This window comes from Macaca fascicularis, chromosome 6 (assembly GCF_037993035.2).
Source record: "Macaca fascicularis isolate 582-1 chromosome 6, T2T-MFA8v1.1".
NCBI lineage: Eukaryota > Metazoa > Chordata > Mammalia > Primates > Cercopithecidae > Macaca > Macaca fascicularis.
In genome coordinates, this window is record NC_088380.1 from 1,129,916 (window position 1) to 1,145,436 (window position 15,521).

Below are 15,521 nucleotides of genomic sequence, written 5' to 3' on the forward strand. Positions count from 1 at the left end.
ACAACTCACGGAATTGGAGAAAATACTAACAATCGATATATCCGACAAAAGACTAATATACAGAATATAAAAAGGAACTGAAACAAATCAGAAAAAAAAAAAAAAATCATCCAGTAGGGTGTGCTGGCTCACTCTTGTAAGCCTGGTCCTCTGGGAGGCCGAGATAGGTGGATCACTTGAGATTAACAGTTCGAGGCCAGCCTGACCAACGAGGTGAAATCCAGTCTCTACTAAAAATACAAACATCAACTGGGTGTGGCGGTGGGCGCCTGTTATCCCAGCTACTCAGGAGGCTGAGACAGGAGAAATGCTTGAACTCAGGAGGCAGAGGCTTCAGTGTATCATGATCACACCACAGCACTTCAGCCTGTGCAACAGAGTGAGACTCAGTCTCAAAAAAAAAAAAAAAAAAAAAAAGAATCCCATCAGAGAGTGGGCAAAGTTCATGAAGAGACAATTCTCAAAGAAGATATGCAAATGGCCAACAAGCATATGAAAAAATGTTCAACATCACTAATTATCAGGGAAATGTCAATAAAATCCTCAATGCAACACCATCTTACTCCTGCAAGAATATTCATAATGTAAAAAATCAAAGAATAACAGATGTTGACATGGATGTGGTGAAATGACACTGTTGGTGGGAAGGGAAACTAGTACAACCACTGTGGAAAACAGTATGGAGATTTCTTAAGGAACTGCTACTACTGTGCAACACATTGGAGCAATGAGCGTGCAACACAGTGAACAGCAGTAAGAACGAGTTGGGATTAAATGTTCCCCATGTACATGCTGTTCCATACCCAGGGCAGCTGGGTTGGGAGGATGAGTCCAGCTGGGTGCACTGATCTGTGAGGGGGGAGACCCGGGAGCCACGCGGTGACCTCAGTAGTCTGGGATCCCAGGTGTCTCTAGAGGAACTCCGAGCAGCTCCGAGCCATGAGGTGTGGGTGCTCCTTCTTCCCAGCACGAGGAGCCTCCCTCACACACCCTCCCTGCATGCTGTCCCTGTCTTTGGGCTTATGTCCACTGGGCCCTCCCTAGTTTGGCCATCTGGCCCCCCTCAGCAGCATGACCTACTGGGATGGTGGCAGAGACCCCAGAGGTCCTGGGCCAGGACAGCTGTACCTGCTGGGTGCCCAGAGTAGAGGACGGGGCTGTTCTGTGCAGGCTGAGGTGGGCGCTTCCCCTGTGGGGCCAGCTGAGAATCCCTGCAGTAACGGCGGAGTACAGCAGGTAGGGTCAGGACCAGGACGTGATGTGAGGGCAGGAAGGATGCTGTGCCACAGTGTGTGTGTGTGTGAGTGCATGTGTATGTGTGTATATGTTTGTGAGTGTGTCTGTGTAGGAATGTGTGTGTGTGAATGTGGGTATGTGTGTGGGGTGGGCGTGCACACCCGGGATGGATTCAGTCAATGACTTTTATCTTTCAATATCATTTCATTCTAAATTGTAGTATATCACTGCAGATGAAAAGTTCCTCAGGTTAGAAGGCAGAAGTGCAATATCTAAACCCTGAAACCCTGGGAAATGTTGTCTAAAGTAGCTTTTAAAATACAAAGTTAATCTGTGTTCATTATATGCAGAGGAAAATGGAACAGGAAACAAAGGTTAATAATTTACTCACCATCATGTGTGACTAGATTTCCTGTTACTCTATGTTCTGGGAGAAGTGTATCCTGACTTGAGGTTCTCTGGGAAGAATCTGTACTTACCATGGCTGCAAAGAAGTTTCATTTCCTCATGGAAACAGGTTAGTGGTTAAAATGTGTGCTTAAAACTGGGTCATAACCTTTATAACGGTCGTCTTTCAGCTTTTGTAGTTTGGAGGGTGACACAGTTGGGCTGGATTTGTGCAGTGTTGGGTTAGAGCTATCATCAGTGGACATGTTTAGAGGTGAAATGACAAGACCTGTTTCTCAACGAAACACTATTAGAAACATTAAAAAAATATACAGACTCAGCGATTACATGTGTTTAAAGATAGACTTAGAAAATAACTATGCTTGGCCTTATTTTTGGTCATGAGTTCAAATGTTAGCTATGAAGGATTCTATAATTTTTTCAAGTAAGACACAAGTGCAATAAGTTACGTGAATGGATATAAATGTTAAGTGAAACGTTTTGATTTTCTACTGTGTCATCAGTTTATTTGAAGACATTAAACAGATGACATATTTTCCTAAGTAATATGAGATAAGACGAGTGTGTAACTATGTTACTGATGGATAAAATAATCCGATTAAACTTACAAACTCACCCAAGTGAAGACAGACTCCAGACACCATCTGCTTCCTGTGGGGAAGTGAAGCAAAATGCATAGGATGAACAAAGACGTTGTTGAGGTTGAGCTTACTCTTAGAATTCATGTTCATTACTAGTCAGTTCTCAGTAATGGTACTTCAAGGATGCCTGGATCACGGAATAGGATCTCACTGGTGGGACAGCACCCTTCCCTCGAATCCTTGTATTATGAGCTGAACGCTATCCTCCTCCAAATTCATAGGTTGACATCCTGACTCCCAGTGACCTAGAATGTCACTGTATGAGGAGACAGGGTCTTGAAAGAGGTAACTGACGTTAGATGAGGTTATTAGGGTGAGCCCTAATCCAGAGGGACTGGTGTCCTTTTAAGAAGGGGAGATTATGACAGAGACAAAAACAGAGGGAAGACTGTGGGAGGACACAGAGAACAGGTGGCCGTCTACCAGGCAAGGAGAGAGGTCTTGGGAGAAACCAACCCTGCAGACACTGTGCTCTGGGACTTCCAGCCTCCAGATATGTGAGAAAAGACGTTTCTTGTTCCAACACCCCATGTGTGGTTCCTCCCTGTGGAATCTCTAGCAAAGAAAAACACCTGCTACATGTACACACATGTTGTTTTCCATGCTCCTGGGTAAGAATCTGGGAGTGGAAGTGCTGGGTCATATGATAAGTATACGCTCAGGATCTGAAGCTTTGCCAGAGTGCTTGCCGATGTGGCATCATCTTTCATCCCCATGAGCAATGGACGAGACTTCCAGTTCTCCGATGTCTTCACCAACACTTGGTATTGATCATCTTCTTTTTAAAACATCACAAAGACATTCTATTATTTTTGTAGGAATGTTAAGTTGCTCCTTCTAAAAATGAGGTCTGTGATGGATTCTGCATTGCTTTCTATGTGGAACTGAGCTGTGAGTGTTTGGCATCTGGTTATCAAGCTGCTGCAGCACATTCATTAGAAACGCTTCCATTTCTCCCCATTGCCTTGTCTTGGCACCTTCCATTTAAGCCAAACAGTAGAAATGTTAAGAAGGGCTTGTTTCCGGAGTTTCCAGTTTGTTCCATTCATCTACTCAGGCTGTCTTCTTGGGACAATGCTGTCTGCAGCCGCAGGCCCACTCCGAGGGGAGGCGATGGACTGCTGGTCTGTGGAGCGCAGCATAGGGCTGTGCCACGGACGCGGGTGCCAGTGAAGACACTCAGACGGAATTCTCCTCCCCGATGTGAACAATGAACCAACGGAGTCTCTTCCATAGGATTGTCTGTAGCCCACAGAGATGCGGGCTTGGGATTCAACCTCATGCTGAGCGGATCTTCTCTGCTTCAGACCAGGCGTCACGTGGCTTCACGCGAGAGTGACTGTAAATCATCATCTACAGCGAGATGCTGCGGAGAGACCGAGGGATTCACAATTGCACCTGGGCAGCAGGTGTCCACGCGGACGATCGCAGGCAGAGAAAATCCCGTGAGCCCGTGTGCCACATGGAGTGAGGGAACTTTGGTGGCTGAGTCTGGGTGGGGGAGGGCTGGGGGCTCGATCGGTTTCCACTGAGTGTGTCTCCAAATCTTCTCTGGAAGTGCAGGCAAGGGGCAAGGCTTGGACGCCAGTGTCGCTGTTCCTCTAGGCTGGGCTGATCCCCTTTCATTTCCAAGTCTCAAGAGCCTGTTCCCTGAAGTCCTGGGGAAGTGTGGTGAGGTGGCCCCGCCCCACAGAGAAGGGGAAGTCACCTGTAACCTCCAGAAGTCGGCCGCCTCACAAAGCCTGCTCAAAAGAATTTCCCCACAGCCTAGCACAGTGGCTCATGCTTGTAATCTCACTGCCATGGGAGGCTGAGGCCAGAGGCTTGCTTGAGACCAGAAGTTCCAAACCAACGTGGGGAACAGAGTGAGACCCCCTCTCTTAATAAGGCTGGGTGTGGTGGCACACTCCTGTACTTTCAGCTACTCGGGAGGCTGAGGTAGAAAGAACACTTCAGCCCGGGAGGTGGAGGCTGCAGTGAGCCCTGATCCCACCACTGCAATACATCCTGGGTGACGGAGTAAGATCCCATCTCTAAAAATAAATAATGACCCAGCAGAAACCACTGGAATCCAGCCCCAGAGCAGGAACAGAAATACGTGGCCCTAAAGCCAGCAGCCGTGCTGATCTTTTCCTGTGAAGCACAGACACGGAGTCCATGTAACACACACACACCATTCACACATATACACGTGACCACATGCTACACACAAAACCACACCCACGTAACCACACACCCCCACATACCTGCACATGTGTCCACACACACATCTCTATTCCCATCTGTCTCCTATACACGGTCCTTCCTCAGCATTTTATTTTAAAAACATAGTACATGGATTCTGCCATGGCTAACAATTTCCCTCTGTTCTTTATCACAGCACTGTCCCTCGCTGTGTCTTCTGGGCACTTCAGAGACTGCCCTGGGCATCTGCCCATCACCGCAGCCTGACGGTGACGCTCCAGTGTGGGGGCTCCCGCTTTGGTACCCGTCTGTGTCTCTCACCCACAGCTGGGAAGCGTTCCTGCCTCTCACTCCATCTCTCTTCCGTGCTCCACCCACCATCATTCCCATGGGAGCAGCACCCTTGGACACAGAGTGCTTCCATCTGAATACCGCCTTAACCTCAGCTTGGGGGACCTCAGACCACACATTCTGCACACGGCCCTGTCCTGGCGTTCCAGTGCTGGTGACTGCAACTTACCTGTGCCGTCGAACCCCCTTCCGGGTGAACAGTACTGCAGAACGGAGAGGGGCGCCTGTAAATCTGCAGGGAGTCCCTGGCATTGACTCTGGTGGGGCAAGCAAAAGGAGAGAAACACATCTCAGCTTTGTTGGGGGCTCAGGGCAGCACTGGAGGCCACAGAGTGTCCTGTAAGCACCACTGCTGTGAGACCCACGTGTCTCAGAACCTGGAGACTAGCAGCTCCCGGGAGGTTGTATGAGTGCTCCCGGGTTACTGCACAGTGGGAAACAGAAGGAGTTTCTGGTGTAAAGGACCAGGACTCCTTCCCACTTGGATTCTGTAAAGCAGTGCCTCCCGCAGTGTGACAGCCCCGCCCTAGACGAGAGCCTTGGACAGGTTGTGTCCTCAGTGAGTGTAGTTGGGCTACACTCAGCTACAAGGTGACTGTAATTTTATAAAACACCACGTCACACATGTCACAGGGGCTTCAGGTGGGTCAGGTGACTTTCATTTTTGCCTAGGAATCTTTGCTATTCCCTAAATTTCTACAATGTATATACATTGATATGGCAATCATTGCACAATTTTAGTTTTTCCTTTTGCTTTCGCTTTAGAGTGAACATTTGCAAGTCTAGTTATAGTTATGTTCCTATTAATTTTGATAAAAATGCATCATAGAGAAAGCATTTTTATATTTTACTTAAAAGACCACAGTTACACGGTAGTTCAAAGTGAAATCCAAGTGCTTCAGATCGACACAGTAGTTTTGCCAATCACTCTTCTGAGAAAAGCAATTTCATAGAAGACTTAATGGGTCGTTTGAAAGGGAATGAACTTTTCCCAATAAGCCGTACACCTCGACTGCTGAACTAAGCAAAAGTCTACATGAATTCTCTGCAGGTGTGATAACTACCAACAGGGCCTTGTCCAGATCCAGGGAAGCTCTCCATCCCCTGGCTGTGGAGTACGGGACGGTGACTTTTCCAGGGACACAGGCCCTGTCTCTTCTGCCCAGGAAGGTTTGGGCCGAGCCCCTGCTGGTGTCTGTGAGGGCTGGGGCTGGTGCACACCTGAGGAAGGGGGGCTGCGTGCCACTTCCTGGCCATGGTGGAGAGTCTGGCTTCTGGGACCTTTGCTGCTGCTCTGTGGAGGCTGTGATGTGGGCCCCTCCCTATGGAGAGTGTGTAACTAAAGTAACTGCAACTTGAATTCCATGTGTCTAGGAACTGGACAAAGTCATTTGAAAGCTTGTATGGAAAAAATAAATGTGTAAGAATTGTTGAAAGTAAATGAAAAATGAAAATATCTCTAGAGGGTTATTTGCCTGTGTTTAGGTAAACACGGTGAACCATAAAAGGGGTCTTTCAATTTGAGGGGGAAAGGTGCAATATTTAACACACAAGGTGAAAACCAATAGTTACTTTGTGGGATAAAATAACCTTATCTCTTATCTCCCTGATTACAATGATAAATCCCAACTGGACTGAAAAATCAAAATGTAAAGGAAACAAATCAAAATATGAATAATATCTTCACCCTCCTCCAGCCCCTTTGATCTCTGCTGCTCCCCCCGGGGCAGTAGGAGAAGGAAGAGGACCAGGAGTCTCCTGCCCGCACTCTCCATGATGCCAGAGACAGCAAGGTGGCCAGGTACCAACAGTACAAGGCGACATTGGAGCGGCCTCAATTTCCACTGCGCCTCCTCCCAGAGCCTAAAAAGCTCCAAGCCTGTGGCGCCCAGCACTGAAACAAGGAGATGGTGGCTCAGCCAAGGCATTCAGGATGGAAACCAGTTAGTTTCAATATTCAGGACGGCATGTTTGCTGCTGAAGGGGTGTGAACTACCCTTCTGATCTCCACCACACAACACAACTGTTTTGGGAAGCAAGTGAAAGCGTGCAGGGCCGATGGCAGATGGGAGACAGTGCTGACGTGCAGCTCCCACCAGGACAGAGAGAACAGCATGTGGAGACTCACGCTGTGGACTTTTGCCCCAGGAACCACCACAGGACCGTACCAGAAAAATAACAACAAATCACAGAGCCTTGAAAGAAGCCGCAGGCTGCTGCGATTCCACAGGACAGGTGACAGTTTTGCTGCTCTCTCGAAAGTGATACCTCCCGGCTGGAGGCCAACCAGCTCGGGACATAACAGCAACTCATGACAGAACAACCCTGCTCCTTGGAAGGAGAAAACGAGAGCTAATTCCACCTCCTGCAGCATCCTGGATAACCAGAGGTCCCGAGTCTGTCCACGTGATAACTTCACTGCTAGAATAACCAGCCTCTGAGAAAGTCAGCACAGTAAACCCGTCGACAGCCGAGGACCCCCACAGAGTCCACTTCAGTCCCCTGTCACCTCCACCGGGGCAGGTGCTGCCATCCACAGCTGGGAGACCTGAGGACGGATCACATTACAGGCCTCTGTGCAGATATTCCCCAGCACCAGCCTGGTAGCCCTGCTGGGTGGAGAGACCCAGAAGAACAATAGCAATCACTGCTGTCTGGTTTGCAGGAAGCTCCATCTCTAGGGGAAGGGGAGTGCACAAATCAGGGACCACCCCATAGGACTAAAGAATCTGACCAGTGGCCTTGAGTTCCAGATTTTCCCGCTGAAATAATCTATACTAATGAGAAGGAATCAGACAAGTGGAACCTAAACAGGGTTCTAGTCCACCCTCAAAAGACTACACTGGCTCCCCAGCAATAGATCCAAACCAAGAAGAACATAGGAATTGCTGGAAAGAATTCAGAAGGTTGATTTTTAAACTACTCAAGGAGAAACCAAAGAAAGGTGATAACCAACCTCAGAATTTAAAACATCAATACAGGATATAGATGAAAAATGCTCCAGGGAAATAGAGATCCTAAAGAAAATACAGTCACAACTTCTGGAATGAAAGATGCACTAAGAGAAATACAAAATGCACTGGAAACTTTCAATAGCAGGATCTAACAAGTAGAAGAAAGAACTTCAGAACTGAAAAACAAGGCTTTTTAAATAACCCAGAGAGACAAAGAGGAAAAAAACAATTTTAAAAAAGAACAAAGCCTCCAAGAACTTAGGGATTATGTTAAGCAGCCAAACCTAAAAACAGTGTTCCTGACAAAGCACACAAATCTACACGTTTGGAAAACTTATTTGAGGAAGTAATCAAGGAAACCTTCCCTGGCCTTGCTAGACTTCTAGACAGCCAAAGACAAGAAGCTCAAAGAATGCCTGGGAAATTCATTGCAAAAAGATCATCACTGAGGCACATAGTCATCAGGTTATCTAAAGTCAAGACAAATGAAAGAATCATAAGAGCTGTGATGCAAAATATCAGGTAACCTCTAAAGGAAAACCTCTCATACTAGCAGCAGATTTCTCAGCAAAAATTCTACACACTAGAAGGGATTGGGGTCCTATCTCTAGCCTCTTCAAACAAAATAATTAACAGTTAATAATTTTGTATTCAGCAAAACTATGTTTCCTAAATGAAGTAGAGATAATGTCTGTTTCAGAAAAATACATGCTGAGAGAACTAGCCACTACCAAGTCAGTCCTACAAGAAACGCTAAAAGGAGTTCCAAATCTTAAAATAAAACCTCAAAATACACTAAAATAGAACCTCCTTAAAGCATAAATCTCACAGGACTGAGAAAACAGAAACACAAAGAAAAAAACCAAGGTATTCAGGCAACAACTAGCTGATCAATAAAACAGTACCTCACATCCAAATGCTAACATTGAATGTAAATGGCCTAAAACCATCATCTAAAAAATACACAGTGGAAGAATGGAGAAAAATCCACCAACCAAGTATCTGCTGTCTTCAAGGGATGCACCTAATGTATAAGGACTGAAATAAACTTAAGGTGAAGGGGTGGATAAGAGATGTGAAACAAATGGAAACTAACAGCAGGCAGGAGGAACTATTCTGATACCAGACTCAACAGACTTTAAAGCCACACAGTTAAGAAAGACAAAGAGCAATATTATACAATGATAAAAGAATCACTCCAAAAGGAAAATATCACAATCCTAAATATACATGCACTTAACGAGGGACCTCCCAAATTTATAAAACAATTACTACTAGACATAAGAAATGGGACAGATAGGCCGGGCGCGGTGGCTCAAGCCTGTAATCCCAGCACTTTGGGAGGCCGAGGCGGGTGGATCACGAGGTCAGGAGATCGAGACTATCCTGGCTAACATGGTGAAACCCCGTCTCTACTAAAAATACAAAAAACTAGCCGGGCGTGGTGGCGGGCGCCTGTAGTCTCAGCTACTTGGGAGGCTGAGGTGGGAGAATGGCGTGAACCCGGGAGGCGGAGCTTGCAGTGAGCCGAGATCATGCCACTGCACTCCAGCCTGGGAGACACAGCGAGACTCCGTCTCAAAAAAAAAAAAAAAAAAAAAAAAGAAATGGGACAGATAAAAACACAACTACAGTGATGGACTCAATGCTCCACTGACAGCAGTAGACAGGTCGTCAAGACAGAAAGTCAACAAAGAAACAATGAACTTAAATTATATCCTAGAACAAAAGGACTTGATATTTACAGAACATTCTACCCAACAACTGCAGAATGTACATTCTTTTCATCAGTACATGGAACATTCTCCAAGATACATCATACGATAGGCCACAAAACAAGTCTCAATGAATTTAAGAAAATCAAAATTACATCAAGTATCTTTTCAGACCACAGGGGAATAAAATTGGTAATTAACTCCTAAAGGAACCCACGAAATTACACAAATATGTAGAAATTAAATAATTGCTTCTGAATGATCTTTGGGTCGACAATGAACTCAGGAGGGAAATTTAAAAATTCTTCAAACTGAATGATAACCGTGACACAACTTCTCAAAACTTCTAGGACACAGCAAAAGCCATGCTAAAAGGAATGTTCAAAGCATTAAAAGGCCACATCAAAAAGACGGAAAGAGCACAAACAATCGAAGGTCACACCTGAAGTAACCAGAGAAACAAGAACAAATCAAACTCAAACCCAGCAGAAGAAAAGTAATAACAAATATCAGAGCTGAACTAAATGAAATTCAAACAAACAAACAAAAATACTACAAAAGATTAACAAGCTGGTTTTCTGAAAAGACAAACAAAATTCATAGAACGTTAGCAAGATTAACCAAGAAAAGAGAAAAAAAGATCCAAATAAGCTCAATTAGAATGAAATAAGAGATAGTACAACTGATATAACAGGAATACAAAGGATCATTTAAGGCCAATAAGAATACCGTTACGCACACAAACTAGAAAATCTAGAGGAGATGGATAACTTCCTGGAAATATACAACCCACCTAGATCAAATCAGGAAGAAATAGAAACTCTAAACAGATTAATAACAAGTAGCAAGATTGAAACAGCAATAAAAAGATTACCAACTAAAATATCCAGGATGTATTCACAGCTGAATTCTATCAGGCATCCAAAGAAAGACTGGTACCAATCTCATGGAAATTATTACAAAAGATGAAGAGGGAATCCTCCATAAATCATTCTAGGAAGCCAGTTTCACCTTAATACCCAAACCAGGAAAGGACACAGCAAAAAGAGAAAACTACAGACCAATATCCCTCATGAATATAGATGCAAAATTCCTCAACAAATATTAGCTAACTGAATCAAACAGCATATCAAAAAGATAAAACACCATGGTCAAGTAGGTTTCATACCAGGTATGCAGGAATGATTTAATATATGCAAGTCAATAAATGGGACACTTCACATAAGCAGAAATAAAAACAAAAAATCAGAGATCATCATAATAGATGCGGAAAAAGCATTTGACAAAATCTGCCATCCCTTTATAAAGAGGAAACTCACCAAAATCAGCACAGAAGGGACATACCTCAAGGTTATAAAAGCCCTCTATGACAAACCCACAGCCAACATTATACTGAATGGGGAAAAGTTGAAAACATTGCCCCTCAGAACTGGAATAAGACAAGGATGCCCACTTTCACCACTTCCCTTTGACACAGTACTGGAAGGCCTAGCCAGAGCAATCAGACAAGAGAAAGAAAAAGCATCCAAATTGGTAAACAGGAAGTAAAACTGTCCTGTTCAATGATGATATGGTCGTATACCCAGAAAACTCTAAAGACCCATCCAAAAAGCTCCTAAATCTGATAAATGAATTCAGTAAAGTTTCAGGATACAAAATCAATGAACACAAATCAGTAACATTGCTATGTGCCAACAACGACTAAGCTGAGAATCAAATGAAGAAGTTAACCCCTTTTGCAACAGCTGGAAAAATAAAAAAATAAATAAATAAATAAAACTTAGGAATGTACCTAACCCAAAAAGAGAAAGATCTCGACAAGGAAACTATAAAAACCTGCTGAAAGTGAATACAGACAATGCAAATAAATGGAAACACATCCCAGGCTCGTGGATGGGTAGAATTACTATTGTGAAAATGACCCTACTGCCAAAGTGATCTATAAATTCAATGTAATTCCCTTCAAAATAAAATCATCATTCTCCACAGAATTAGAAAAAACAATCCTAAAATTCATATGGAACCAAAAAAGACCCCAGATAGCCAAGGAAGATTACATCAAAAAGAACAAATCTGGAGGCATCACATTACCTGAAGTCAAACTATACTACAAAACTAGAGTTACCAAAACAGCAGGGTACTAATACAGAAATAGGCATGTAGATCAATAGAACAGAATAGACAACACAAAAATAAAGCCAAATACTTACTGCCAATTGATCTTCAACAAACAAACAAAAATCATCAAGTGGGGAAAGGACACCCTATTCGATCCATTGGCGCTGGGATAATTCACAAGCCACATGTGGAAGAATGAAGCTGGATCCCCACCTTGCACTTCTGACAAACATGAACTGAGGATGGATCAAATACTTAAATCTGAGACCTGAAAGCAAACAAAAATCTACAAGATATCATCAGAAAAACTTTTCTAGGCATTGACTTAGGCAAATAGCTCATGACTAAGAATTCAAAAGCGAATGCAACAAGAACAAAGATAAATAGATGCACTTTATCTTAATTTATTTTTACTTTATCCTAAATACCTTCTGCACAGTCAAACAAGTAATAAGCAGACTAAATAGAACTCATAGAAAGGAAGAAAATATTCACAATCTATACATCCGACAAAGGACTAATATCCAGAATCTAAAATAAACTCAAATCCACAAGAAAAAAAATCTAATCATCCAGTTGGGTGCGGTGGCTCATGCCTGTAATCCCAGTCCTTTCGGAGGCTGGGGTGGGCGGATCACTTGAAGTCAAGAGTTCAAGACCAGCCTGGCCAACATGGCAAAACCTTGCCTCTACTAACAATACAAAAATTAGCTGGGCGTGCTGGTGGGTGCCTGTAATCCTAGCTACTTGTGAGCCAGAGTCAGGAGAATAGCTTCAACTCGGGAGGCGGAGGCTTCAGTGAGCCAAGAACATGCCACGGCACTCCAGCCTGGGTGACAGACAAAAACAAAACAAAACAAAACAACCAACCCACCCCATCAAAAAGTAGGCAGAGTTCATGAAGAGACAATCCTCAAAAGAAGATATACAAATGGCCAACAAGCATATGAAAAAATGCTGAACATCACGAATTAACAGGAAAATGCAAATAAAATCCACAATGTCATACCACCTTACTCCTGGAAGAATGGCCATAATTTAAAAAATAAAGAAATAACAGACGTTGGCTTCGATGTGGTGAAGACAGAACACTTTTACACCGCTGGTGGGAACGTCAACTAGTACAACTACTATAAAACACAGTATGGAGATTCTGTAAAGAACTAAAGGTAGAACTATCATTTGATCCAATAATCCCACTACTGGCTACCTACCCAGAAGAAAAGAACTTATCTTACGAAAAAGATACTTGCACCCACATGTTTACAGCAGCATAGTTTGCAATTGCAAAAATATGAAAGCAGCCTAAAACAAATCAATGGATAAAGAAAATGTGACATATTCTTGTGATCTGTACATATGTACATACCACGGAATACTACTCAGCCAAAAAGAGGAATGAAATATCGGCACTCACACAACCTGGGTGGAGTTGCGGACCATTATTCTAAGAGAACTAACCCAAGAATGAAAAACCAAACATTGTACTATCTCACTTATAAGTGGGAGCTAAGTTATGATGATGCAAAGACAAAAGAATGATGTAATGGGCTTTTGGGACGCAGAGGGAATGGTGGGAGGAGGGTGACGGATAAAAGACTGCACATTGGATACAGTATACACTGCTCGGGTGGTGGGTACACCAAAATCTCAGAAATCAACATGAAAATCTCCGTGCAACCAAACACCTTGTTCCTCAAAACTTCATTGAAATATAGTAAAAAAGAAAAAGAAAAAAAGAAAGAAAAGAAATATAACTAGGCTGGGCGCAGTGGCTCACGTCTGTAATCCCAGCACTTTGGGAGGCCGAGGCGGGTGGATCACGAGGTCAGGAGATGGAGACCATCCTGACTAACATGGCGAAACCCCATCTCTACTAAAAATAAAAAAAAAAAAAAATTAGCTGGGTGTGGTGGCGGCTGCTGGGTAGCTGGTAGTGCCACCTACTGGGGAGGCTGAGGCAGGAGAATGGTGTGAACACGGGAGGTGGAGCTTGCAGGGATCCGAGACCGCGCCACTGCACTCCAGCCTGCGCGACAGAGTGAGACTCCATCTCAAAAAATAAAAAATATATGTAACTATATAAGCAAAGAATATTGGAGAATATTTATACAACCTTAGAGTAATGAGGGCTTTTTAAAGCAAGAGAAAAAGAAATGTTAACAAATTTGGCTTCAGAAAAGTTCGCAACCTCTACACTGTGAAAGATCCCATAGGGTTTCTAATACACAAAGAGCTGTTGCGTTTGATAATCCAAATCATAAATTCACACAAGAAAAACTGTAAAATGGTCAAAACATAAAAAATGCTGTCTTACAGGTAGTAAAGAAATGCATATGGAAATATTACATTTTATTTGAATAAAACTGAAGTTAGTATCTCAGGATGAAAGTGACACAGTTGAAGGAAGGGTGAACTGCGCCATCCTTTTGGGAAAGTCATCATAAAGAGTCTGTGAAGACTGAAAATGTGTGTGACCTTTGACTCTTAGCCTCTAAAATAAAATGACCTACATGGCACAACACTGGCTCAAAGAGGCTTTTGGAAACCCTGGTTGTGAGGCCAACCAGACGACTCTGGTACAGATAGGTAAAACATTCCCATTAAGCTTATGAACTTACCCAAGTGAAGATAGACTTGGTTCATCATCGGCTTCCTGTGGGGAAGTGAAGCACAATTCACAGGATGAACAAAGACCTTGTTGACGTTGAGCTTAAATTCAAGTTCATTACTAGTCATTTCAGAGTAATGGTACTTCAAGGATGCCTGGATCATGGAAGAGGATCTCAGTGGTGGCACAGCACCCTTCCTCCCAATCCTTGTATTATGGGCTGAACTATATCCTCCTCCAAATTCATAGGTTGATGTACTGACACCCAGTGACCTAGAATGTGACTGTATGAGGAGACAGGGTCTTGAAAGAGGTAACTGACGTGAGATGAGGCTATTAGGGTGAGCCCTATCCAGAGTGACTGGTGTCCTTTTAAGAAGGGGAGATTATGACAGACACACAAATAGAGGAAGACTGTGGGAGGACACAGAGAACAGGTGGCCAACTACAAGGCAAGGAGAGAGGCCTTGAGAGAAACCAACCCTGCAGACACTGTGCTCTGGGACTTCCAGCTTCCAGATATGTGAGAAAATACATTTCTTGTTCCAACACCCCATGTGTGGTTCCTTCTTGCGGAATCTATAGCAAAGCAAAACACCTGCTACGTGTGCACACATGCTGTTTTCCATGCTCTTGGGTAAGAACCTGGGAGTGGGAGTGCTGGGTCACGTGATAATATATGCTCCGCATCTGAAGCTTTGCCAGAGTGCCTGCCGACGTGGCATCATCTTTCATCCCCACGAGGAATGGATGAGGCTTCCAATTCTCCGATGTCTTCACCAACACTTGGTAGTCATCACCTTCTTTTTAATTATTATTTTTTTTAAGAGACAGGGTCTTGCTATGTTACCCAGACTCATCTCTATCTCCAGGCCTGAAGGCATCCTCCTGCCTCATGGGCTACCCAAAGCTCTGGGATTTCAAGTGTGAACCACCGTGCCTGGGTGGTATCATTACTCGTTTTTGTAGCCATTCTAATAGGGGTGCAGCGCTGTCTTTTGTGGTTCCCTGTTGTCAAATGATGTTGAGCACTATTTTGTGTGCTTTATTTCTCGCGGATATGGTTGCCTTGGTGAAGAGTATGCTCAACTCATTTGCTCATTTAAAAACTGAGCTGTTTTCTTATTGTTGAGTTTTCACGATTCTTTAAATATTCCCGATCCAAGTATATGACTTGCAAATATTTTATTTCAGTCTGTGGCTTATATTTTCATTCTCTTAATGGTGACAATTGAAAGAATAATTTTAAATGTTGAAAGTCAAATGTATCTTTTTTTTGAAAATTTGTTTTTGGCGTAAATAA

The 15,521-nt window shown here is 43.6% G+C and overlaps 1 protein-coding gene across 11 annotated transcripts in view; it reads right to left on the reverse strand.

The window, feature by feature from the left end:
• Nucleotides 1-15,521, reverse strand: part of ZDHHC11 (zDHHC palmitoyltransferase 11) — a 125,488-nt gene that overhangs the window by 33,093 nt on the left and 76,874 nt on the right. For 3 of the 11 annotated variants that reach the window (XM_065546040.2, XM_065546041.2, XM_073993047.1), the window contains exons 17-18: nt 14,229-14,263; nt 4,990-5,077 (exon numbers count right to left, since the gene is read on the reverse strand). The exons of 5 other annotated variants lie outside the window; for them this stretch is intronic. In XM_065546040.2, the coding sequence (XP_065402112.1) occupies nt 4,990-5,077; nt 14,229-14,263 (123 nt within the window). Of the gene's footprint in view, nt 1-2,260; nt 2,296-4,989; nt 5,078-14,228; nt 14,264-15,521 lie in introns of all 11 variants that reach the window. 3 more of the 11 variants (XM_065546037.2, XM_045393454.3, XM_065546043.2) reach the window with 2 other exon arrangements.